Below are 25,178 nucleotides of genomic sequence, written 5' to 3' on the forward strand. Positions count from 1 at the left end.
CAAGTGATGCTCTTGCCTCAGCCTTCCAAGTAGCTGGGACTACAGGCACATGCCACCACACGTGCTAATTTCTGTGTTTGTTTTTTGTAGAGATGTCTTGCCATGTTGTCCAGGCTGGTATTGAACTTCTTGATTCATACAATCCTCCCACCTCCACCTCCCAAAGTATTGCGATTACAGGCATGAGTCACCACACCTGGCCAAGATTTTACATGATCATGTCATCAACAAACAAAGGCAATTTTACTTCTTCCCTTTCTTTTTTTTCTTTTTTAATTTTTATTATTTTCTTCTTTTCACTTCTTCCCTTTCTTATTTGGAGGCCTTGTATTTTTTTTCTTGCCTAATTGCCCTGGCTAGGATTTTCAGTACTATATTGACTAGAAATGGTGAGAGAGTGCGTATCCTTTTTTTTTTCTGATCTTAGCGAAACGACCTTCAAATTTTCACCCAGTTGAGCATGGTGTTAGCTGCAGTCTTGTCATATATGGCCTATTTGTGTTGAGGGACATTCCTTTTATGAGTAATTTGTTGAGAATGTTTGTCATGAAAGGATGTTGAATTCTGCAAATGCTTTTTCTGCATCCATTGAAATGATCATATGGTTTCCTTTGTGGTGATGAATTTTACCCTCACCCACACCCTTTATGATCAGGTTCCTCATTTCAAGGTTGACTGGAGTTAAATGGGCAATTAGCACCACTATCTGGTTAAATGAATGCTATTCCTTTTTTTAATAATTCCAATCCCTCAGGAGGAAGGAACATGACTTTTGATTAGCATCCTACCTTAATAGTTGATCGCAAAGTGCACTTCTTTTTTTTCTTTTCCTTTCTTGTACTTAGATTTGTTTGTCTTTATACCATTGCTTCTCATCTTGTGGTCTGAAAGTATGCCCATCATACATGCCCATTATGTCCATTACAGGGTAACAGTAAAACCTTGCTCCAAGGGAGAGAAACCTGCATCCAGACTTGCTACCCAGTGCCTAAAATTAGGGTCGGGCCTGGCCTCACCCGCTCAATGAAATGAGGCAGAACAGAGTTGTGCTAGCTGCTCCCTGGGGTTCTAGCTTATTGGAAGCTCTGGCTTCAGCTATTCTAGGAGGCACCATCCACCTTGCCTTCTACATCATTGTTTTCTATGTAAATGAATCTCCTAGAGGAAAAGAAAATTCACTCTGAGTAAAATTAAAATAATAGAACCAAAAATGACTTTTCAAAAGACTATATATAAAGGAATAATATGCACACTAATGAAAAAGAAATTGCAAGATAAATTAGAAATTTTGGAAAGAAAAAATATTGTCATTACAATAAAAATCAAAAGGATTCCCAGACTGGAAAGAGTTGGATAGAATCAGTCATCTAAAATATAGTGCTGAGGCATTCACCCAGAATGCAGCACCTAGAAATAAAAAGAAAAATCTATGAAATCACAAGTCAGAGAGGTGAGAGAGAGTCTGAGACTCCAAAATACTTCAGAGAGGAGTTTCTGAAGAAGAGAATTAGATGGAATGGTGGAGAAACAATATATGCGGAGACACTGGTTGAGAATTTTCCAGATATGAGAAAAGGTCCTGAGTCATCCAATCAAAGTACACAGCTGAAGGTAAATAAAGAAACCTACACCAGACACATGTAATGAAGTTATAAAATATCAAAAAGAAAGAAAATCATGACTGGGTGCATGGTTCATGCCCATAACCCCAGCACTTTGGGAGGCCAAGGGGGAAGGATTCTTTAAGGTCGGGAGTTTGAGACCAGCCTGGGCAACATAGGGAGACCCTGTCTCTCCAAAAAATAAATAATGATAATAATAAAAATAAGCTGGTTGTGGTGGTGTGTGCTTGTGTCCTAGCTACCCTGGCAGCTGAGATGGGAGGATAGTTTGAGTCCACGAGTTTGAGGCTGCAGTGAGCTGTGATCAGACCACTGTACTCCAGCCTGGGCAACAGAAAAAGACTATCAAAAAAAAAAAAAAAAAAAAAAAAAAAAAAAAAAAAAAAAAAAAAAAAAAAGAAAAAAGAAGAAAGAAATGCTGAACACAGTGGCTCACACCTATAATCCCAGCACTTTAAGAAGCTGATGGAGGACTGCTTGAGCCCAGGAATTCAAGATGAGCCTGGGCGACATAGGGAGACCCAGTCTCTACCAAAAACAAAAAACAAAAAATCTGGCTGCAGTGGCACACATCAGTGATCCCAGTATGCAGGAGGCTGAGGTGTGAAGATTCCTGGGTCCCAAGAGGTCAAGGCTGCAGTGAGCAGTAATCACGCTACTTCACTGCACACCATTCAGCCTGAGTGACAGAGTGAGACTCTCTCTCTAAAAAAAAAAAAAAAAGAAAACCAATAATAATAAATTTTTAAAAGAAGAAAATTCATTATGTTTATCATAAAATAATATTAATCACCATCAAAACAATTAAGAGCAAGACTTAAGATTAATATGTGAAGTTGGCAGGTATATTGGATATATTCATTTATTTTCATGCTCTCAGGCAGATCCATATTTGGTAGAATGCTTCCAAAATGCTATTTTCAGCTGGGTACAGTGGCTCACACCTGTAATCCCAGCACTTTGGAAGGCTGAGGTGGGCAGATCACGAGGTCAAGAGATTGAGACTATCCTGGTCAACATGGTAAAACCCCATCTCTACTAAAAATACAAAAATTAGCTGGGCGTGGTGGCGCGTGCCTGTAATTGCAGATGCTCGGGGGGCTGAGGCAGGAGAATCACTTGAACATGGGAGGCAGAGTTTGCAGTGAGCTGAGATTTCGCCACTGGACTCCAGCTTGGGCAACAGACTGAGACTCCATCTCAAAAAAAAAAATGCCATTTTCATCATTGAACACTTACTTGTCAGGGATTCAGTATGACTATGTTCTTCTTCACTATGTTTTAGAATGAAGAAGCAGTACGACGTCTCATCTGGGAAAAGAATCTAAAGTTTGTGATGCTTCACAACCTGGAGCATTCAATGGGAATGCACTCATATGATCTGGGCATGAACCACCTGGGAGACATGGTAGGTACATTACAAAGAATCCCACTTTCATATCTGGGTAAGCATCATTTCCTTTCTATCTCCTCAAAAGCAATTTGAAGGTAAACAACAACAAAGGAATGTTTAGTACCAAGTTGGAAGGCAGAAGAATTTAAGAACATAAGAACGTGTACAGAAATTCTTACTTAGCTCCACTTTGACTGCTTTCTTTAACAAATCTCTTCTGTAGAGGAAATTTTAAACTCACAGACTACCATTGTTTTATTTCTTTTATAAATTCTAGAAACTACCGCCTAAAGACTATCCACAGGCTTTTAGCTTTTATAGTAAGTTGCCATACTTATTTAAGTCTAGATTGACAATTTAAAATGGTCCATCTGCTTTCTGCTTTCTTTTTTTGAGACGGAATCTTGCTCTATCACGAGGCTGGAGTATAGTGGGGCGATCCCGGCTCACTGCAACTTCTGTTTTCCGGTTTCAAGCAATTCTCCTGCCTCAGCCTCCTGAGTAGCTGGGATTACAGGCACGCACCAACATGCCCAGCTGATTTTTTGTGTTTTTAGTAGAGACGAGGTTTCAGCATGTTGGCCAGGATGGTCTCCATCTCTTGACTTTTTGATCCGCCCACTTCAGCCTCCCAAAATGCTGGGATTACTGCTGTGAGTCACCGTGCCCGGCCCCATCCGCTTTCTTAATGGGAGCATGTGGGTATTTAAAATCACAAATAATATCCTATTGGTTTTCAGATTCTGTTCTGTCCTCTAAAACTTTACCACTGTGGCCAAAGTGAACAGGAGAACACCCTAGGTAGACTAAATTCTTTCTTAAATGCAGGAATCTCCTTTGTAATTCCTTGTCATATGGGAAACCAGTTTAGTCCACTTTTTAGACAGCCCTTTTATGAAATTCTGCCTTGCTTTGAAACAAAAATCTCGCTCCCTATAACTTCTGGTTTTTACCATTCTCTTTTTCTCCTTCTCCATGAGGGTGCCTAACTGGGATGCTAGTGGCAAGTGTGAAAGTAAACAAACATGGATAATTCACCCCACCAGCTCCTAATGGAACCTATGCCGGTCACAACGATTACTGATTTTTCTCAGTTTTTTATTCCATGTCAGTTTTAAAATATATTCACAGTTACAGTTATTAGGATATCGGAAAGAAGGATAGGCTGTGTGTGGTGGCTTATGCCTGTAATCCCAGCACTTTGGGACGCCGAGGCGGGTTGATCACCTGAGGTCCGGAGTTTAAGACCAGCCTGTCCAACATAGAGAAAGCCCATCATCCTAAAAATACGAAATTAGCCAGCTGTGGTGGTGTGCGCCTGTAATCCCAGCTACTCGGGAGGCTGAGGCAGCAGAATTGCTTGAATCCAGGAGGTGGAGGTTGCAGTGAGCCAAGATTGCACCATTGCACTCCAGCCTGGGCAATAAGAGTGAAACTCTGGTGAAAGAAGGAAGGAAGGAAGGAAGGAGAAAGAAAGAGAGAGGGAGGGAGGGAGGGAAGGAAGGAAGAAAAGAAGGAAGGAAGGAGATATACAGTCATGGGCCATATACATTTTGGGCATTGATAAACCGCATATGCCATGGTGTTACTTTAAGATTATAATAGAGCAGAAAAGTACCTCTTGCCTAGCTAGTGATGTTGTAGCCATCCTAGCGATGTAGCACAACACACTTGTTTCCCAACACACCAGTAATCCCAACACTTGTTTGTGGTGATGCTGCTGTAAATAAACATATTGCTCTGCCAGTGGTATAAAAGTATAGCACATAAAATTATGCACAGTACGAAATGCTTAATAGTAATAAATGACTACATTACTGGTTTATGTATTTACTATACTATAATTTTAATTGTTATTTTAGAGTGCAGGCACACTTAAAAAAAGTTAACTGTAAAACAGCCTCAGGCTGGTCCTTCAGGAGGTATCCAGTAGAAAACATTGTTATTAGAGGTGACAGCTCCATGCGTGTTATTGCCCCTGAAGACCTTCCAGTGGGACAAGAGGTGGAGATGGAATACAGTGATATTGATGATCCTGACCTTGTATAGGCCTAGGCTAATGTGTGTAGGTGTGTGTATTTTAGTTTTTAACAAAAAAGTTTAAAAGTTTTAAAAAATTAAAAATCGAAAAAAGCTTACAAAAGAAGGCTATAAAGACGAAAATATTTTCGTACAGCTATACAATGTGTTTGTATTCTAAGGTGAGTATTACTATAAAAGACAAAACATTTAAAAATTAAAAGTTTATTAAGTAAAAACGCTGTAGTAAACTAAGGTTAATTTATTAGTGAACAAAGAAAGAAAAATTAACAAATTCAGTGTAGCCTAGTGTACTGTGTTTATAGTCTCCAGTAATGCCCTGGGCCTTCACATCCACTCACCACTCACTCACTGACTCACCCAGAGTGACTCCAGTCATTTCACGATAAATGCGCTATATAGGGGTACCATTTTTACTTTTTTTTTTTTTTTTTAGATGGAGTTTCACTCTGTTGCCCAGGCTGGAGTGCAGTGATGCAATCTCGGCCCACTGCAACCTCCACCTCCCAGGCTCAAGCATTTCTCCTGCCTCAGCCTCCCAAGTAGCTGGGATTACAGGCGTACACCACCACACCCGGCTAATTTTTGTATTTTTAGTAGAGACAGAGTTTTACCATGTTGGCCAGGCTGGTCTCCAACTCCTGACCTTAGGTGATCTGCCCACCTTGGCCTCCCAAAGTGCCGGGATTACAGGGGTGAGCCACTGCCCCCAGCCCCCATTTTTACTTTTTATACTGTGTTTTCAATGTACCTTTTCTATGTTTAGCTATATTTAGATACACAAGTACTTCGTATTGTTCTACAGATGCCTACAACCTTCAGTACAGCACCATGCCATGCAGGTTTGTAGCATAGGAGCAGTGGGCCCTACCATACTCCCTAGGTATGTAGGAGCTGATACTCTCTAGGTTTGTGTAAGTACACACTATGGTGTTTGCAAAATGACAAGATCAACTAACGATGCATTTCTCAGAACATATTCCAGTCATTAAATGATGCCTGACTGTATATTTGCTTTGTAGACCAGTGAAGAAGTGATGTCTTTGATGAGTTCCCTGAGAGTTCCCAGCCAGTGGCAGAGAAATATCACATATAAGTCAAACCCTAATCAGATGTTGCCTGATTCTGTGGACTGGAGAGAAAAGGGGTGTGTTACCGAAGTGAAATATCAAGTGAGTATTACCATCCCAAGCCTCTGAACCCTAGGTAGAGCTCTCTTTAAATGCTTAGTTTAGCTACAGAATTTGACAGTGAATCTTACAGTCCCACATGTTACTTTCTAATTATTTTTGTTATTCTTGTCTTCCCAACTAAATTATAAGTTGCTTAAGGGCAAGGATCACATATTATACTTTATTTATACAGTTGGCTCTCTATATCCACAGGTTCCACATCTGCAGATTCCACCAACTGTGGATCAAAAATATCCAGAAAAAAAATAAAATAAAAAATAGGCCAGGCACGGTGGCTCATGCCTATAATACCAGTACTTTGGGAGGCTGAGGCAGGCGGATCACCTGCGGCCAGGAATTCGAGACCAGCTTGGCTAACATAATGAAACACCATCTCTACTAAAAATACAAAAATTAGCTGGGATTGGTGGCACGTGCCTGTAATCCCAGCTACTTGGGAGGATGAGGCAGGAGAATCACTTGAACCTGGGAGGCAGAGGTTGCAGTGAGCTGAGATCTCACCTCTGCATTCCAGCCTGAGCAAGAGTGAGACTCCATCTGAAAGAAAGAAAGAAGGAAGGAAGGAAGGAAAGAAAGAGAAAGAAAGAAAGAAAAAAAAAAGAAAGAAAGAAAGAGAGAGAGAGAGAGAGAAAGAAAGAAAGAAAAGAAAGAAGAAAGAAAAAGAAACAAAAAGAAAGAGAAAGAAAGAAAGGAGAAGAAGAAGAAGGAGGAGGAAGGAAGGAAGGAAGGAAGGAGGAAAGAAAGAAAGAGAGAAAGAGAGAAAGAAAGAAGGAAAGAATATGGGAGGGCTGGGTGTAGTGGCTCACGCCTGTAATCCCAGCACTTTTCCAGGTCAAGGGAGGCAGATCACTAGAGGTCAGGAGTTCAAGACCAGCTTGGCCAACATGGTGAAACCCTGTCTCTACTAAAAATACAAAAATTAGCCGGGTGTGGTGGCAGGAATCCCAGCTACCACTGGGATTACCTCCCAGGTAATCCCAGCTACCTGGGAGGACGAGGCAGGAGACTCACTTGAACCTGGGACAGAGGTTACAGTGAGCTGAGATCGCACAACTGCATTCCAGCCTGGGCAATAGAGTGAGACCCTATCAAAAAAAAAAAAAAAAAAAAGGCATATAGGAGGATGTGTAGGTTATATGCAATACTCAGTCGTTTATATAAGGGACTTAAATATTCTTGACTTTTGGTATACTCAGGAGTCCTGGAACCAATTCCTTGTTGATACTGAGGGCCAACTGCATTCCCTACAGTGGTTTTTTGTTTTTTCTTTTGAGACAGGGTCTCCCTCTGTTGCCCAGGCTGGACTGCAGTGGTGCAATCTAGACTTACTGCAACTTCTGCCTCTTGGGCTCAAGGGATCCTCCCACCTCAACCTACAGAGTGACTACAGGCACACACCACCACACCCTGCTTTTTTTTTTTTTTTTTTAGTAGAGGTGGGTTTTGCTATGTTGCCCAAGCTGGTCTCAAGCTCCTGAACTCAAGTGATCTTTCCACCTTCGCCTCCCAAAGTGTTGGGATTAGAGGCATGAGCCCCTGCATTCTGGCCCCACAGTGCTTTTCTAAGTGGTCATAGAGCCACCTACTTAGACAAATACTGAACTAAGCAAATAGGTGTTTAAGACAGACGTTTACTGCTCGTGTTACCCTTTGACTGCACTGGACTCTCCGACAAGCCAATTGCTTGAGAAGCGGTGTTGTGTGAGAGAACCCTGGTGATCAGGGAGTTTCTCTCCCCAGTTTATTTGTGAATTTCAGAGTTGAAGGAGCAGAAACAACTAGAGCTAGAGTGGTCTATAAATTGTGCCACTCAAGTTAATTCATGGCTAGTCTTGAACTGTTAGCATATGAAATATGTGCCTTATAAAATCATTGTTCCTATGCTGTTGTATTTTCCTTAGTTTGCTTGTTTTAAAAAATCTGCAAAAATCCTAAATTAGTTAGAGATAAAACACATGTGTCACCATTGAAGTCAGGATAAGTGAGAAGAATCAGAGCATTCTGAGCAACTACCCCAGCTTGTGATGAATGAAGAAAGTAAAAATGTGTTAGGAAGTAAATCATGGTCAGGCACAGTGGCTCATGTCTGTGATTCCAGCACTTTGGGAAGCAGAGGCAGGAAGATCACTTGAGCCCAGGAGTTAGAAACAAACCTAGGCAATATAGTGAGGCCCTATCTCTACAAAAAATAAAAATTATCCAGGCGTGGTGCACACCTGTAGTCCCAGCTACTTGCGGGGCTGACATGGGAGGATTGCTTGAGCCTGGGAGGTTGGAGGTTATAGTGAGCCATGATTGCACCACTGCACTTCAGTCTGAGTGGAAATCCTGTCTCAAAACAAAACAAAACAAAAAGAAGGAAAGGTACTGCTAATCTCTTATTCTTTTCCACCTACATATTTTTCTTTCAACTAGTTTTGGATTTCTTACCGGAAGTTCTCTAAAATAACAGCTTTAGAAGACCCAATAAACTACATATTTAGATGTTAACTTTGAGTAAGTTAATGAACTCCTTTCTTTGGGTGCTTGCATTTTAATGAGCAATTTTGCTTCAACCAAAAGCAATGTCAATTTGCCTTCTTTGGGTGGAGAGCAAGGTGGGAGGAGGGGAGGAGAGAGAAAGAGAACAATTATGATGGGGCTCTGGACATTTTTCCCCATTTAAAACTAAAGCAGATTTGCCTTTTTCTGTTTGTTCATGCCTCCTTGTAAAATATTTTTGATCAAAAAAATTCTGAGGATAATAAGGTTTGAAAAATGCCAACCTAGGATTAAACTTCTTATGTTTCAGTCATCATTTGACAGGAGAAAGGGTATTTTAGGTCAAGGAAATCATCCTAGCTTCTCTCAAATCTCATTACTGTAGGCACCTATCTCCCTTACTTACAGGTGAAAATAGGTGTGATTTGGTACATGTTCAGTGAGTATTGTTTCCTAATATATTTGAATATGACCATTATGCTCTGAGCTTGGCCAGCTGCAAATCTCTTTCAAGGTTGGACCTTGCCTAGATAACAATCAAGTGTTTAGTCTTCATTCCCATTGTCAAAGGCAGAAGAAAACTGTAGCAGGGGAGCTGTTCCTGGGAACTAGGGACAGAGCTGATGTAATTGGTCGTTGTCCAGTTTGTTATAGAAGTCATTTCAAATGATTTTCTGTGATTTGCGTTTGTGACCCTGTCTGTTTCAGGGTTCTTGTGGTTCTTGCTGGGCTTTCAGTGCTGTGGGGGCCCTGGAGGCACAGCTGAAGCTGAAAACAGGAAAGCTGGTGTCTCTCAGTGCCCAGAACCTGGTGGATTGCTCTGAAAAATATGGAAACAAAGGCTGCAATGGTGGCTTCATGACAGAGGCTTTCCAGTACATCATTGATAACAAAGGCATCGACTCAGAAGCTTCCTATCCCTACAAAGCCACGGTGCGTCACAGGCAAATTTTTTGTGTTGCTACATGACCTTATGTTATCCATTGACCGATGGCAGTGGGCTTGCCACCACACCAATTGCTTGAGAAGCAGTATTATGTGTGAGATAAAACCCTGAAGAGGAATTTTTTTTTTTTTTAGACAGTTTCACTCAGTCACTCATGCTGGAGTGCAGTGGCACAGTCTCGGCTCACTGCAACCTCCGCCTCTTGGGTTCAAGTGATTCTCCTGCCTCAGCCTCCTGAGTAGCTGGGACTACAGGTCCCCGGCACCACGCCCGGCTACTTTTTTGTATTTTTAGTAGAGACGAGGTTTTACTGTGTTAGCCAGGATGGTCTTCATCTTCTGACCTCATGATTTGCCCGCCTTGGGACAGATGAATCCCAAAGTGCTGGGATTACAGGCGTGAGCCACCTCGCCCAGCCAGGAATTCTTAAATTCTCAGAAGTTCTCTTTCTGATGAAGTACTCTTCTTAATATATCATTAGACAAAAAGTAGCATTCATGCTTAAAAACGGATTTTAATGGCCGGGCACAGTGGTTCACACCTGTAATCCCAGCACTTTGGGAGACCGAGGTGGGTGAATCACCTAAGGTCAAGAATTTGAGACCAGCCTGGCCAACATGGTGAAACCCCATCTCAACCAAAAATACAAAAATTAGCTGGGCGTGTTGGAGCACATCTGTGGTCCCAGCTATTTGGGAGGCTGAGGCAGGAGAATCACTTGGACTCAGGAGGCGGAGGTGCAGTGAGCCAATATCAGGTCACTGTACTCCAGCCTCAGCAACAGAGTAAGACTCAGTCTCAAAAAAAAAAAAAGAACAGATTTTAAGCAAACTATCCTTAAAATTATTTCAGTGTATTTAAGCCTTTTCTTCTGAAGCCTCCCATGCTCAACCTTATTCTCAGATCATTAACGACTTCATTCTTCCACCCACTGAGAAGCTAAATAATGCTTTCTTCTTCCTCGCAGATTTATTATATGTTTTATCAAATGATATTATAAAGATTATAACAATAACCTAAGGATTATGTCATGTTACAGAAGATTTTTTAAAGATAAAAATATTACTCAAAAACCTTCTACCTTAACCACTATTATTTTGGTTTATTTCTTTCAAGTTATCTCCCTGTTAAGCACTTACAAAATGTAGTTGTCCAGGTGTGATGGCTCATGCCTGTGATCTTAGCACTTTGGAAGGTCAAGCTGGGAGGCTTGCTTGAACTTAAGAGTTTGAGACCAGCCTGTTCAACATTGCGAGACCTCACCTCTACTAAAAATAAAAAAAAAATTGGCCAAGCATGGTGGTGTGCACCTTCGTAGCAGTTTCAGCTACTCAAGAAGCTGAGGTGGGAGAATCACTTGAGCCCAGGAGATGGAGGCAACAGGCAGCAGTGAGCTATGATTGTGCCACTGCACTCCAGCCTGGACAATGGAGTGAGAGCCTGTCTTAAAAAAATAAATAATATAAATAACTAAATACAAAACATAGTTGTATATACAACAAACATAAATTTGTAACTTTCCTTTTCCCACTTGAAATACACTTGTGTTTCCCATATTATATGGTCTTTATATACCATCATTTTAACTGCAGATCATCTTGCAGGCATCAAAAAGATTTTAAATCTCTCATCTAGAGTTTATTATCTCTATGTAATATTTCCCTACAGTCTACCTAGAGTCTGAGGGGACATTGTCCTGGCAAATTTTGCATCTATGAAGATGTTCACAATTTGAAAAAATAGAATAGTTCTGTATTTCCCCCATTATTGATGAAACCTGGGATTGTTAGGATTTGGAAGATTTGCAAAGAAAGGAGCCTTAGACACATGAAAAAATTAAGGAAAGAAGACATATTTAAAATCCAGGCTATGGATACTGGTGATTTATAAAGGAGTTGAAGTATACTTCTTTATCTGGTTTATACTTCTTTTTGCAGGATCAGAAATGTCAATATGACTCAAAATATCGTGCTGCCACGTGTTCAAAGTACACTGAACTTCCTTATGGCAGAGAAGATGTCCTGAAAGAAGCTGTGGCCAATAAAGGCCCAGTGTGTGTTGGTGTAGATGCAAGTCATCCTTCTTTCTTCCTCTACAGAAGTGGTAAAATAAATAAATAAAAAACAATAAGAATTTAAAGAAAGAAGGCCGGATGCAGTGGCTGTAATCCCAAGACTTTGTGAGGCTGAGGTCGGGAGTTCAAGACCAGCCTGACCAACATGGAGAAATCCTGTCTCTACTAAAAATACAAAATTAGCCAGGCATGGTGGTACATATGCCTGTAATCCCAGCTACTCAGGAGGCTGAGACAGGAGAATTGCTTGAACCTGGGAAGCAGAGGTTGTAGTGAGCCAAAATCGCACCATTGCACTCCAGCCTGGGCAACAAGAGTGAAACTCCATCTCAAAAAAGAAAAAAAAAGAATTTAAAGAAAGAAAGAATATTCTTTCTTTCTTGGTGGTTAAGCATGGTGGTTCATGCCTGTAATTCTGACGCTTTGGAAGGCTAAGGTGGGAGGATTGCTTGAGCAATCTAGGAGTTTGACACCAGCCTGGGCCACATTGGGAGACCCTTATCTCTACAAAAAATAAAAATAAAAATTAGCTGGGTATGGTGGCACACACTTGTAGTCTTTCCTACTTAGGAGGCTGAGATGGGAGGATCGCTTGAACCCAGGAGTTTGAGGTTGCGGTGAGGTATGATTATACCACTGTACTCCAACCTGGGCAACAGAGTGAAGACCTGTCTCTAAAAAACAAGGAAGAAAAAAAGAAAGAAAGAAAGAAGGAAGAAAGAGAGTGGGGAAGGGAGGGAGGGAATTGTAAACCTCTTGAACCAGCATCTGCTGGCTTCAGACTTTTCTTCTGTAGCTTCCTCACCTCTCTCAGCCTTCTTACAACAGAAGAGAGTTAGGCTTCTTGTTCTGGATTAGGTTTTGGCATAAGGGCATGCTTGGCAGGTTTACTCTTTTATCTAGTCCACTGAAATTTTCTCCATATCGGCAATAAGACTGTTTCATTTTCTTGTCATTTGTGTGTTCACCAGAGTGGGCATTTTTAATTTCCTTTAAGCAGTTTTCCTTTAAATTCACAGCATGGCTGACTGTTTGGTACAAGAGGCCTAGGCTAGGTTCTGGCCTGTCTTGGCTTTCAACATGCCTTTCTCAATAAGCTTAATTACTTCTAGCTTTTGATTTAAAGTGGGAGATATGCAACTCTTCTTTTTACTTGAATACTTAGGAGCCATCATAGGGTTATTATTTGGCATAATTTTAATATCATTGTGTCTCAGGGAATAGGGAGGCCTGAGGAGAGAGACAGGAGTGTAGCCAGTCTGTGGATCAGTCAGAACACACACAACATTTGTGGGTTAAGTCTGCTATCTTATATAGGTGTGGTTTGTAGCTCACCCCCAAAATTATAATATTAACATCAAAGATCATTGATCACGGATGACCATAACAGATATAATAATGATGAGAAAGGTTGTGAGAATTACCAAAATATGGTACAAGGATATAACATGAGCACATGTTTTTGGAAAAATGGTACCAATAGACTTGCTGAATGTAGAATTGCCATAAACCTTCAATTTGTAAAAAATGCAGTATCTGGCTGGGTGCAGTGGCTCATGCCTGTAATCCCAGCGCTTTGGGTGGCCAAGGTAGTATCTACGAAGCACAATAAAGCAAAGCACAATAAAATGAGATATGCCTGTATACAGACAGAATTACAATAACTGATTGTTTGCAAGTTTAAAAATAGGAAGAAAACAAAAAATAAAAGAAAAAACTTAGAAAAAAATGGTGTGCTTATCAAAGAAGATTTCTGGGGGAACTATGATTGGAGTGTTGCTAAGCTTGACAAGAATACTGAAAATATAGCATTGATGGCAAATAATTATGAGCCCTAGTTTACACATGAGTGTGTACGTCCTTAACTTTTTTAATTAACCTTGCTATGTATCCAAAGAAGGCTAATAAAAAGTAATACCATTTTTAAATGTCCTTTATTATCCTATAGCATTCACTTTTTTCCCACCCATATTTGATTCTCAGGTGTCTACTATGACCCAGCCTGTACTCAGAAAGTGAATCATGGTGTACTTGTGATTGGCTATGGTGACCTTAATGGGAAAGAATACTGGCTTGTGAAAAACAGGTAATATATTTATACTTTATATTTAATTGGAATCAGGAATTTGAGGGAGTTTCAGTAAACACTTTCTTATGATTTTGATGATGATGATGATCACGATATTGACAATGATGAACTTTATAGCTTCTCACAAAGTGACATTCTAAATTATTCAGTGCCCCCATCTTTTCACCTACTATTCTGCCTTCATCACTTTGTTTTCATGGTTTATTTTCTGTAGCACTTCTCTGATTATTCCTTCCCAGCCTCTCTTATGAACCTATTCCTCTGTTTAGCCCCAAAATGTTGGTATTTTCCCAGGGCTCTATCCTCTGCCCATTCCTCTTCCTATTCTACTTTTTCTAGGGTGCCACAATTCCACTCTTAGGACTCTAGCTATAACCTATATATTCCAGTGGCTTTCGAATCTCTAGCTCTAGCTCTGACATCTTCCCAGAACTTCAGACTTACGTGGACACATTCACTTACACATATCTTAGCCTCTCCAAACTCAATACGTCCAAATAATTCAGGACTCTCTCCCCCATATTGTTCCTCCTTCGGAATTTCCCGTATCAGTAAGGGGCCACACAGCATAGTCAGCCGGTAAGATATGATGGATTCATCTGAGATCTCCCCAAGTCCAACCAAGCAACCAATTAGTCAAACCATTCTACCTCATCTGTGTCCTTGATCCTGTCCCTTCTCTGTTTCTTCTCTTGTGGCTCTTGTTCAGACATCTCTGGTGTGGACTATTCTGGTGTGGACTATTCTGGTGTGGATCAGTGCTGTGCCCTTCTGACTGGTCTCCTTTACTCTCTCTTTTCTTCCCCTTTACCCTCAAATCCCTCTTTCATACTGCTGCCGAACTGATTTGTCTAAAATGTGAATAAGTCTGGGCTTATAACTCTTCTACTGAGTCTCATTTGGTATAAAGTTAATGCTCCCTGACAGAGGACATGTCCTGTAGCTGTGCTCCCTTGCCAGCCTCACCTCCTGGCATTTGTTGGCTCCTGCTTTTCACTCTGGTTATGTTGTGCTACCCACAGTTGCAGTTCCCATACATTCCACTTTATCTGTAATGCCTTCCTTCATATCTGGGTTCCCTTTGCCTGGAACATCCTGTCTTCTCTTTTGGTTTACGTCTCCCTTTCTTCAGAAGCAGCTCAGGCATTATCTATTCCAGAAAGGCTTGCCTGAATCCTTGGGCTGAGCAAAATGTCTTTTTTCTATGCTGCCAAAATGTCCTGTGCATGCTGGATCACAGCATTTTAGGTATCATATTTAAATTGCATATTTACCTGTCTGTCACTCCAATGTTCTATACGTGCCTTTGGGGAGATATTACGTCTTGTCTTCACATCCACAGTGCAGACTGAGTGGGTGGCACCTAAAGGCTTCTCAATACATGCATTTAACTGACATCTATATCACTCATAAACAAAAGGAACATAACTTCTAGAGGTAAAAGACAGAGGATACATGAAGATTGAGTCTTTGGGGCACACCTGGAGTTTCTCTTTGTGCTAGTTTGCTATGACTGCCATAACACAAAGTGCCAGGAGCTGAGCAGCTTAAATAACAGAAATGTATGTCTCCCAGTTCTGGAGGCTGGCAGTGTAAGATCAAGGTGTTGGCAAGGTTACTTCCTTCTCACATTGTGAGGAAGAAAATGTTCATGGACACAGGAAGAAAAAACACTATATGATCTTACACATGGGATCTAAAAAAGTCAAACTTACAGAAACAGACAGTAGAATGATAGTTGCCAGTGACTGGAGGCTGGGGAGATGAGGAAATGTTGATCAAAGAGTGTAAACTTTCAGGTAGAAGATAAACAAGTTCTGGGAATCAAAGGTACAGCGTGGGTGGAGATGGATGCGTTATTTCCTTTGATTATGGCAATCATTGCGCAATGTGCATATACTGCAAATCATCACACTGTACACTTTCAGTGTATACAATTTGTGTCAATCAAATATGTTCTTTTAATTTAAAACATATAGGTTTGATGGCTCTCCCCTAGCTTCTGAAAGTTTGCTGGTGATCTTTGACTTTCCTCGGTGTTTAAGAACCATCACCCTGACCTCTACCTTCATTTTCACATGACATTCTCCCTGTATGCATTTCTGTCTCTATTTATAATTTTACTGTTTTCCCTCTTTTTGAGACAGAATCTCGCTCTGTCACTTAGGCTGGAGTGCAGTGGGGTGATCAGTGCTCACTGCAGCTTCAAACTCCTGGGCTCAAGCAATCCTCCCACGTTAGCCACTGAAGTAGCTGGGACCACAGGCATGCACCACCACACCAGGCTAATTTTTTTGTATCTGTAGATACAGGATTTTGCTGTTTCCCAGGCTGGTCTCAAACCCCTGGGCTCAAGTGATCCTCCTGATTTGGTCTCCCAAAGCACTGGGATTATTGGTGTGAGCCACCGTGCCTGGCCAGTTTTTCCTTTTCATGAGCATCAGCCATGTTGGTTAGGACCCATGCTAATGACCTTATTTTAATTTAGTTAATTATGTCTACATCACCGCTATCTTTAAATAAGATCATATTCTGAGGTACTGGAGGTTAGGATTCCAACATGAATTTTGGGGGGATACAATGCAACCCATAACACCCCTCAAATCTTCTCAATACTTCTACTGTTACCATTATACCTCAAGCCACCATCCATCTATCTCCTGGTCTGTTGCAGTAATCTCATAACAGGTAGCTGCTTCCCTCTTGTTTGCTTACAATCAATCCTCTACACAGTAGCCAAAATTATCTTTTAAACCATAAAGTAGATTGTGTTACCCTCCTACCCCAAACCCTCTAATGGCCTTCCTTCCCACTTAAAACCCATGACCTGTAAAGCATGACATTATCTGGCCTTAGCCTGCCTCTCCAACCACCTCTCCAACTACTCTCCCCTCTCTGCCAACTCCTGGCACACTAGCCTTTTTGCTGTTTCTCAGACACGCCACGCTTATTCCCAGCTCTTTATCTAGGTCTTTGCTTCACTTGCATGTTTGTTTGTGAGGCTAAGCTTTTCCCAACCCAACCATTCCACCTAAAATTGAGCCCTGTCTCACACTTTGTATCCTTTATCCTGCTTTATTTTTCTTTATTGTATATATCATATTATATCAAGTATTTCTTTGTTTATTGTATGTTTCCCCTCTAGAACCTAGGCTTTAGAAAGACTTTGTCTCTGTAATCCTAATGCCTAGGAAAGTGTCTGGCACAGCCTAAGAAACCCTGGACTTCAGCCTATTACAAAGGAAACCGGCATCGATTTTAGAAGTCTAATAAGTTAGTAGCCTTATGATATACAAGGAGAAGGTAGGATGACCAACTTTTCCACTTTGCTAAGGGCTATTTGATGAGGCTTTCTGGGACATAGGACTTTCTTTTTAAAACCAGGACAGTCCAAGGCAAACTGGGACTGGTGGTCACCCTAGAAGAAGGCCATATATATATATATATATATATATATATATATACACACACATACACACACATATATATATATATATACACATATATATATGTGTGTGTATGTGTGTATGTGTATATATATATATATATGTTTTAAAGTAGACATACTCTACTTGAGTTCAATCAGATGGACTCATACCTGGATAATGATAAAAATAGCTACCTTCACTTAGTAAGCATTGGCTATGTACCAAATATTGTGCAAGTACTTTAAATACATTTTCTCATTTAATTTTTAAAGTAATCCTATGAGAGACATTTAATTAACAAACTTACCCAAATTTGAACAGTTTGATGAAAGAGTTATAAAATCAATAAAAATATACAACTTGGTAAGTACTGAAATTAACATTTGGAACAGACCTTGTATAGTTCTGAAGGCAAGAATTTGTCCTCACATATTTTATTTAGCTTAAGATTTTTTATCAGTTTCATGATTTAAGTGAAGTTAGCAGGACTCAGTCAAAAAGAGGTCTGAGATCTTATGCAAAATTAGGGGCAGCTGATCTTGATCTGTAAAACTGAGAAAAGTAAGTTGTTCAGATGTTGAATGGGGTCTCGGATTCCTTGGTCTCACTGAATTCATACTGCTAGTAACTAGACCCTCAATTCAATTTTCATACTAGAACTCAGGTCCAAACTCATTTCATCTAAAATTATTTATTTTATCTATTATTTAAGGCAGTGACCATAGTAAGATGTAAATTACATGACATCCTGGACGTTCTGATCTGAATTTCATTCCCCATATGACTTCACTCACAGAGATTACTACAGGGATAGACAGAGTATAAAAGTTAGAGTGGGCTTTGGAATAAAATAATCTTAGATTTGAACTCTGTCTTCACAGTTTACCATCTATGTGACATTTGGCAAGCTACTTTGCCACTCTGACCTTCTGTTTTTTTCTTTAGAAAAGAAAATAATACTAACCTCACAGAATGATGATTAAATTAGATAATTTATGTGAATCTGTTTGGCACAGAGTAAGTGCTAAATAAATGGTAGCTATTAATAATAGCCTGGCCACACAATTATTATGGCTTTTGTTATCAAACTAGGTATTAAAAGAACATTGCTACAGCCTGGGCAACATAGTGAGACCTCTTCTCTACTAAAAATAAAATATTAGCTGAGCATGGTAGTATGCACCTGTGGTCCTAGCTACTTGGAAGGCTGAGGCAGGAGGATTGCTTAAGCTCAGGAGGTCGTAGCTGCAGCCACACTCCAGCCTGGGCAACACAGTGGGACTCTGTCAAAAAAAAAGAAAACAGTGCAGCCATTGATTTATTAGAGGTGATGATGGAGTTTGAATTTTATTGTAAAGGTATGGAGAGCCATTGAATATTTCTAAGCAGTGGAGTGGCAACTAAGTGAAAGGAAGCAGAGAAAGGAGCTCATGAAAATGTTTGAGAAGGAGTGACCAGAGACAGATGAGAAAATCAGAACATAGTAGTGTCTTAAGGCCAACAGACCAGTGAGGTGGGAGTAGACAACTGTGTTAAATGATACAGAGAGATAAAAATAGGACCTGCAAATTGTCCAATGAGGGCTGATATATAGAATATGAAAGGCCTCTTAAAGCACAGTGCTTTTAAATGGTATCATTTGTCTGCCAGCAATAAACCAGCATTTCTTAGGTTCTCCACTGCATGCAAAAACACAACCTTTGAGTCCCTGAGCCAAAATTTGTAACAGCTCCCCTTTGCCTATGTAATTGAAGTACATGTTCCTCCACCTGCAGTTCTAAGCTGTTCACAGGATGGCCCCAAACCAGCTTTCTGTCCTCTTTTTCCACTATTACACTAAAGATATCCGGTTTTCCTTTCAACCACATTTCTTACACTCCAGGCACACTAGGCATTTTCTCAATTTCATGCTTTTATTTGTATCCTAGAGCACTTAATGAATTCTGCCTTGTATAATATTTACATATCTACCACTATAAAACTTCAGAATCATAAAGAGCTTTAGAAATCATTCCTCTTAAAAGGATTTTGTCAGTTTTTTCATCAGTCTTGGTAAAGTATGAAAAATAAAAATATTTTGGTGACTTTTTCATAAATCTGAATTTACTCAAAAGACTATTCTTAAAATAGAGATTATATCTTTGGATTTTTTGCTTTCTGTTAAAATGTCTTTTCTTGTACAACACGATGGTGATAGTAAGTAGTATGATTTTTCTTTATTTTCTTTTTTTGAGACAGAGTCTCACTCTGTTGCCCAGGCTGAAATGCAGAGGCACAATGTCAGTTTAATGCAACCTCCACCTCGCCTCCTGGGTTCAAGCAATTCTCCTGCCTCAGTCTTTCAAGTAGCTGGGACTCAGGCACATGCTACTACGCCCTGATAATTTTTTATTTTTAGTAGAGACGGGGTTTCACCATGTTGGCCAGGCTGGTCTCGAACTCCTGACCTAAAATGATCCACCCGTCTCGGCCTCCCAAAGTGCTGGGATTATAGGCATGAGCCACCGTGCCCAGCCAATAGTGTAGTTTTTAAATTGATAACTATGTATCAATCTGTAAAAACTTTCTGAACTCCTCTAAGTCCATGAAATCAAAAAGTGAAACACTGATCACCTCAAACCCTAATCTGACCCATGAATTCCATCTGCAGCATCTCTACCAAGTAGATTCCACTTGCTTGAACCCTTCCAGTGCCAGGTAGAAATATTTCTTTTCTTTTCTTTTTCTTTCTTTTGTTTTTGAGACAGGGTCGGGCTGGAGTGTCAGGAATGCAGTGGTGCAATCGTAGCTCACTGTAATCTCGAATCCCTGGACTCAAGTGACCCTCCCCACTTCAGCCTGCAGAGTAGCTAAGGAATAGAGCCACTATGCCTGGCTAATTAAAAAAAAATTTTTTTTGGGCTAGGCATGGTGGCTTATGCCTGTAATCCCAACACTCTGGGAGGCTGAGGTGGGTGGATCACCTGAAGTTAGGAGTTCAAGACCAGCCTGACCAATATGGCGAAACCCCGTCTCTACCAAAAATATAAAAATTAGCTGGGCGTGGTGGTGCACACCTGTAATCCCAGGTACTCAGGAGGCTGAGGCAGGAGAATTGCTCTAACCCAGGAGACAGAGGTTGCAGTGAGCCAAGATTGTGCCACTGCACTTCAGCCTGGGAAACAGTGAGACTCCGTCTCAAAAAAACATTTTTTTTGGTAGAGACAGGGTCTTGCTATATTGCCCAGGCTGGTTTCAAACTCTTGGCCTCAAACAATCCTCCCACTTCAGCTTTTCAAAGCACTTGGATTACAAGTGTGAGCCACCATGCCTGGCTCATTTTTCAATAGCTTTAATTATGAGAAAGTCTTATCTCAGCTCCACTTCTAGATCAAAAAGCTCTTTCAGAGCTGCATTTTTATTGTTTACTTTAGAATTCCCTGCTCTGTACCTTTTTCATAGTAGTCACTCAAAAATATTCCTTAATTGACATTCTCTAGAGGAATTTAAGTTTGATAGAAAATAATTACCCGTGATACCAGTATCAAAAAATTTAGAGATAAAGTCTTATAAAGGATACTAATACTCTTTCCTTAGAGAAGGCATATTTTTTAAGTAGGAGGATTAAAGAACTGGGATGGATCTTACTATAGTTTTCCTTAGGTATTAAGTCTATTCATCAATATAGCACTAAAGCTTTCCAAACCCTTATTTAAATTTGCCTGAAATCCCTAGAGAAATTATTATATTATTTCTTTCTAATTTTGTTTTATAGCCTTTCATATGTAATCACTTATAGAGGAAAAACAATAAGATAAAAAGTTGATAATATAAAAAAAAAAGTTGATAATATTATTTGGTTGTATGCATTTGTAATTTTGTATTATTTCTTTTTCTAAAGCTGGGGCAGCAACTTTGGTGAACAAGGATATATTCGGATGGCAAGAAATAAAGGAAATCATTGTGGGATTGCTAGTTATCCCTCTTACCCAGAAATCTAGAGGATCTCTTCATTTTATAACAAATCAAGAAATGTGAAGCACTTTCTCTTAATTTTTCCTGCTGTATCCAGAAGAAATAATTGTGTCATGATTAATGTATATTTACTGTACTATTTAGAAAATATAGTTTGAGGCTGGGCGTGGTGGTTCACGCCTGTAATCCCAGCACTTTAGGAGGCCAAGGCAGGCAGATCACCTTGAGGCCAGGAGTTCAAGATCAGCCTGGCTAACATGGTGAAACCCCCTCACTACTAAAACTACAAAAAACTAGCTGGGCATGGTGGTGCATGCCGGTAATCCCAGCTACTCGGGAGGTTGAGGCAGGAGAATCCTTGAACCCAAAAGGTTGAGGCTGCAGTGAGCTGAGGTCACGCCACTGCACTCCAGCTTGGGTGACAGAGTGGAGACTGTCTCAAAAAAAAATAATAATAATAATAATTTGATTTTTCATTTTTTTAACTTTTCAAATCTCAGGAAAAAGTTTGCTAAGTAAATTAGTAATGTACTATAGATAAAACTGTATAAAAATTGTTCAACCTAAAACAATCTGTCATTTCTCATTGTTTTATTGTATACTGTTTGTCTTTTTAAGACCCCTAACAGCCTTTTGTAACTTGATGGCTTAAAAGTACTTACTAAATCTGCCATTTCAAATGTCTATCATTGCCACATACCATTCTTATTCCTAGGCAACTATTGATACTCTACCCTGAAAATATTAATTGTGGTATTCTGGTGATGGGCTTTAGCAACTTTGATGGGAGAAAATATTAGGCTAAATAAAAGTAAAATTTAAAAAAAAGAAACAAAAAGAAAGAAAATATTAGGCTATAAATGTCCTAAGGGCTCAGATTGTATCTTTGCACATAAAAGGATTTAACATGTCGGGTGTGGTGGCTCACGCCTGTAATCTCAACACTTTGGGAGGCTGAGGTAGGAGGATCGCCTTGAGCTCAGGAGTTCAAGACCAGCCTGGGCAACATGGTGAGGACCTGTCTCCACAAAAATTAAAAGGAAACTAGCTAGGAGTGGCAGTTTGTGCCTATGGTCCCCGCTAAGCAGATGTCTAAGACAGGAGGATCATGTGAGCCCAGGAGGTCAAGACTGCAGTGAGCTGTGATTGTGCCACTGCACTCCAGCCTGGGTGACAGAGCAAGACCCTGTTTTTAAAAAAAGAGGATTCAATAAACGTTTTTAAATTAAATCATGTTAAAGAAAACAAATGCATAAAACACAAGCACTTTGGAAGAATTGTTTTAATGATCAACAATTTAATATACTAGTCGAAATTATTTTGACCTAGCCATCAACAATTTGACCAAGGCCTTTTCTTGGCAAATAATTGAGCCAACTGGAATAAAATAGCCGATACTCCACTGCTTATACTTTTATCTGATTCAGATGGATCTTCCTCACAAATGCTCTAGATAAGTAGATGCATCTAAGCAGGAACTTTAAATTTCTTAAGTTCATGTCATAGGCATGAACAATGTGTGGGATAATGTCATTAATGTATCCTAAACTGACCTAAACTAATTTCACTAAGTCTGGCTCCTTCTCCATAAAGCACATTTTAAGGAAGAAGATTTGCTAAATATAAAAACATAATACCATAATACATGGCTATCATAAAAAGTGTAGAGAATATTGTAGATATTATAGTTAAAAAGTATTTAGTTGATTAGTTTTCAGTTTTGTGGGGGGTTGTTTTTTTTTTCTTTTTTTGAGACAGCGTCTCCCTCTGTCGCCCAGGCTAGAGTACAATGGTGCCATCTCAACTCACTGCAACCTCTGCCTACCCAGTTCAAAAGATTCTCTTGCCTCAGCCTCCCAAGCAGCTGGGATTACAGGTGCATACCACCACGCCCAGCTAATTTTTACATTTTTAGTAGAGACAGGGTTTTGCCACGTTGGCCGGGCTGGTCTTGAACTCCTGACCTCAGATGATCCACCCACCTCGGCCTCCCGAAGTGCCAGGCATGAGCCACTTCACCTAGCCTACTTTTCAGTTTTTAACATATTTTTTGTTTTTATCCACAAGTATTTGAAAGTAGAACAAAAACATGGGTTCTTAGTCTTTAGCAATCTGATAAAGCCTATGAATGCCTTCTCAGAATCATGTTTGTAAATGCATAAAACATGTAGGATTACAAAGGAAGCCAATTATATTGAAATACAGTTATTAAAATGTTAAATATAAGTTTGTTATATGCTAATATAAATGCATTAAATAAGAGTTAATAGCTATCCTAAATTTGATGTAGTGATGAGCATAACGAAAATAGATGCAAAAAAGTAGTGTGATATGAAAATATCTGGGTTTTCTTTTGATGGTGAAGTATTGCTAATATTACTGTGGTTTATGAACTATGTTCAGAATTGAAGAAAATCCTAACTTTCAGTTAGAGGTTAGTGACAAGGTTCAGGACGCCCTACACAAAATATAGCACCTTCACATATTGAATATTTTAAGCTGGAGGCATTTGAGGAAACTGCAGAAGCAGGAAAGTGACTCTGACCTTCTCCCCAGGAGCAGCCACAAAACCTAGGAAGGATTTTCTGATCTTCCCCTGAAGTAAATCGTAAGACCCTCGTGTAAGAGGTGCTCTCCCCGCACCCAGAGAAAAGCAGCATCTTTACCTTCAAAAGCACAGGGACACAAAGAGGAATCTAAACAAAAAGGCCTGCTAAGTTTCCCCCAGTGTGTTACATTTAACTTTTCCACACTTTGCCCTATGACATTTCTCTATCACTGGCTGCTCTTCATCAAACCTACTATTAAAAAATTCAAGTTTAACTGTTTCTTTGGGACTTTATTTCCTTATGGAGGCTCTTGTGTCATGTAAAAGTTATATTAAATAAATGTGTATGCTTTTCTCTTGCTAATCTCTCTTTTGTAATAGGGATCTCAGCCCTAAACCTAGGATGGGTAGAAAGAAAGATATGTTCTCCCCTACATTAGTAAAAATAAAAATGAAAGTTTTTACTCATACAAATTCACAAATTCCCTGAATTCTATCCAAGGAAACTTTAAGTGTTGTGGCTCTTAAGTAAAGAATGCCTGAACTAAACAAGTAGAATAATGAAATATTTAATAAAAATCTTTATTGGTTGCCCAATATAAAGGGAAATTTTTAGCAATAAGTAGTTTCAAACATCTAGAGATAAATTATCTAAAAATATGTTTAAAACAAAAAAAAAAGAATTTATTCTGGAATGATTTCTAGACAGTAGTATGCTAGATGATTTGAAGAAAAAAAAATTTTTAATCCAGTTGCAGAGGCTCACACCTGTAATCCCAGCACTTTGTGAGGCTGAGGTGGGAGAATCACTTGAGCCAGAAGTTCAAGAGGCTGGTGTTGAACTCCTGGGCTCAAGTGATCCTCCTTCCTGTCATTATCAGCACATAAAAAGATCCCCCATCTCTACAAAAAATTTAAAAATTAGCCAGGTGTGGTGGTGTGTGCCTATAGTTCCAGCTACTAGGGGAAAGGCCAAGATGGGAGTATCATTTGAGCCCAGGAGATTGAGGCTGAAGTGAGCCGTGATAATGCCCCTGCACTCCAGCCTGGGTGACAGAGTAATTTTCTTGTTTCAAAACAAATAAATTGGTAAATAATAAACAAAATTTTTAAATGCAACGATCCAGGCTGGTGTGATGGCTCACTCCTGTAATTGCAGCAATTTGGGAAGCTGAGGTGAGTGGATCACTTGAGGTCAGGAGTTGGAGACCATGCTGGCCAACATGGTAAAACACCATCTCTACTAAAAATACAAAAATTAGCTGGGTATAGTGGCAGGCGCCTGTAATCCTAGCTACTCAGGAGGCTAAGGCAGGAGAACTGCTTGAACCTGGGAGGCGGAGGTTGTGGTGAGCCAAGATCATGCCATTGCACTCCATCCTGGGCAACAAGAGGGAAACTGCGTCTCAA

At 40.0% G+C, this 25,178-nt stretch overlaps 1 protein-coding gene across 2 annotated transcripts in view; it reads left to right on the forward strand.

The window, feature by feature from the left end:
- CTSS (cathepsin S) overlaps positions 1 to 21,904 on the forward strand; it is a 29,460-nt gene extending 7,556 nt beyond the window's left edge. The window contains exons 4-9 of one of the 2 annotated variants that reach the window (XM_017546351.2): positions 2,908 to 3,030; positions 6,078 to 6,227; positions 9,438 to 9,662; positions 11,613 to 11,778; positions 13,733 to 13,835; positions 21,147 to 21,904. In XM_017546351.2, the coding sequence (XP_017401840.1) occupies positions 2,908 to 3,030; positions 6,078 to 6,227; positions 9,438 to 9,662; positions 11,613 to 11,778; positions 13,733 to 13,835; positions 21,147 to 21,246 (867 nt within the window). In that variant the 3' untranslated portion in view covers positions 21,247 to 21,904. Of the gene's footprint in view, positions 1 to 2,907; positions 3,031 to 6,077; positions 6,228 to 9,437; positions 9,663 to 11,612; positions 11,779 to 13,732; positions 13,836 to 16,983; positions 19,582 to 21,146 lie in introns of those variants that run through there. The other variant, XM_037744918.1, reaches the window with a different exon arrangement.
- The last annotated feature ends 3,274 nt before the right edge of the window (positions 21,905 to 25,178 follow it).

The sequence above is a fragment of the Cebus imitator genome, unplaced genomic scaffold (assembly GCF_001604975.1).
Source record: "Cebus imitator isolate Cc_AM_T3 unplaced genomic scaffold, Cebus_imitator-1.0 Scaffold188, whole genome shotgun sequence".
Lineage (NCBI taxonomy): Eukaryota > Metazoa > Chordata > Mammalia > Primates > Cebidae > Cebus > Cebus imitator.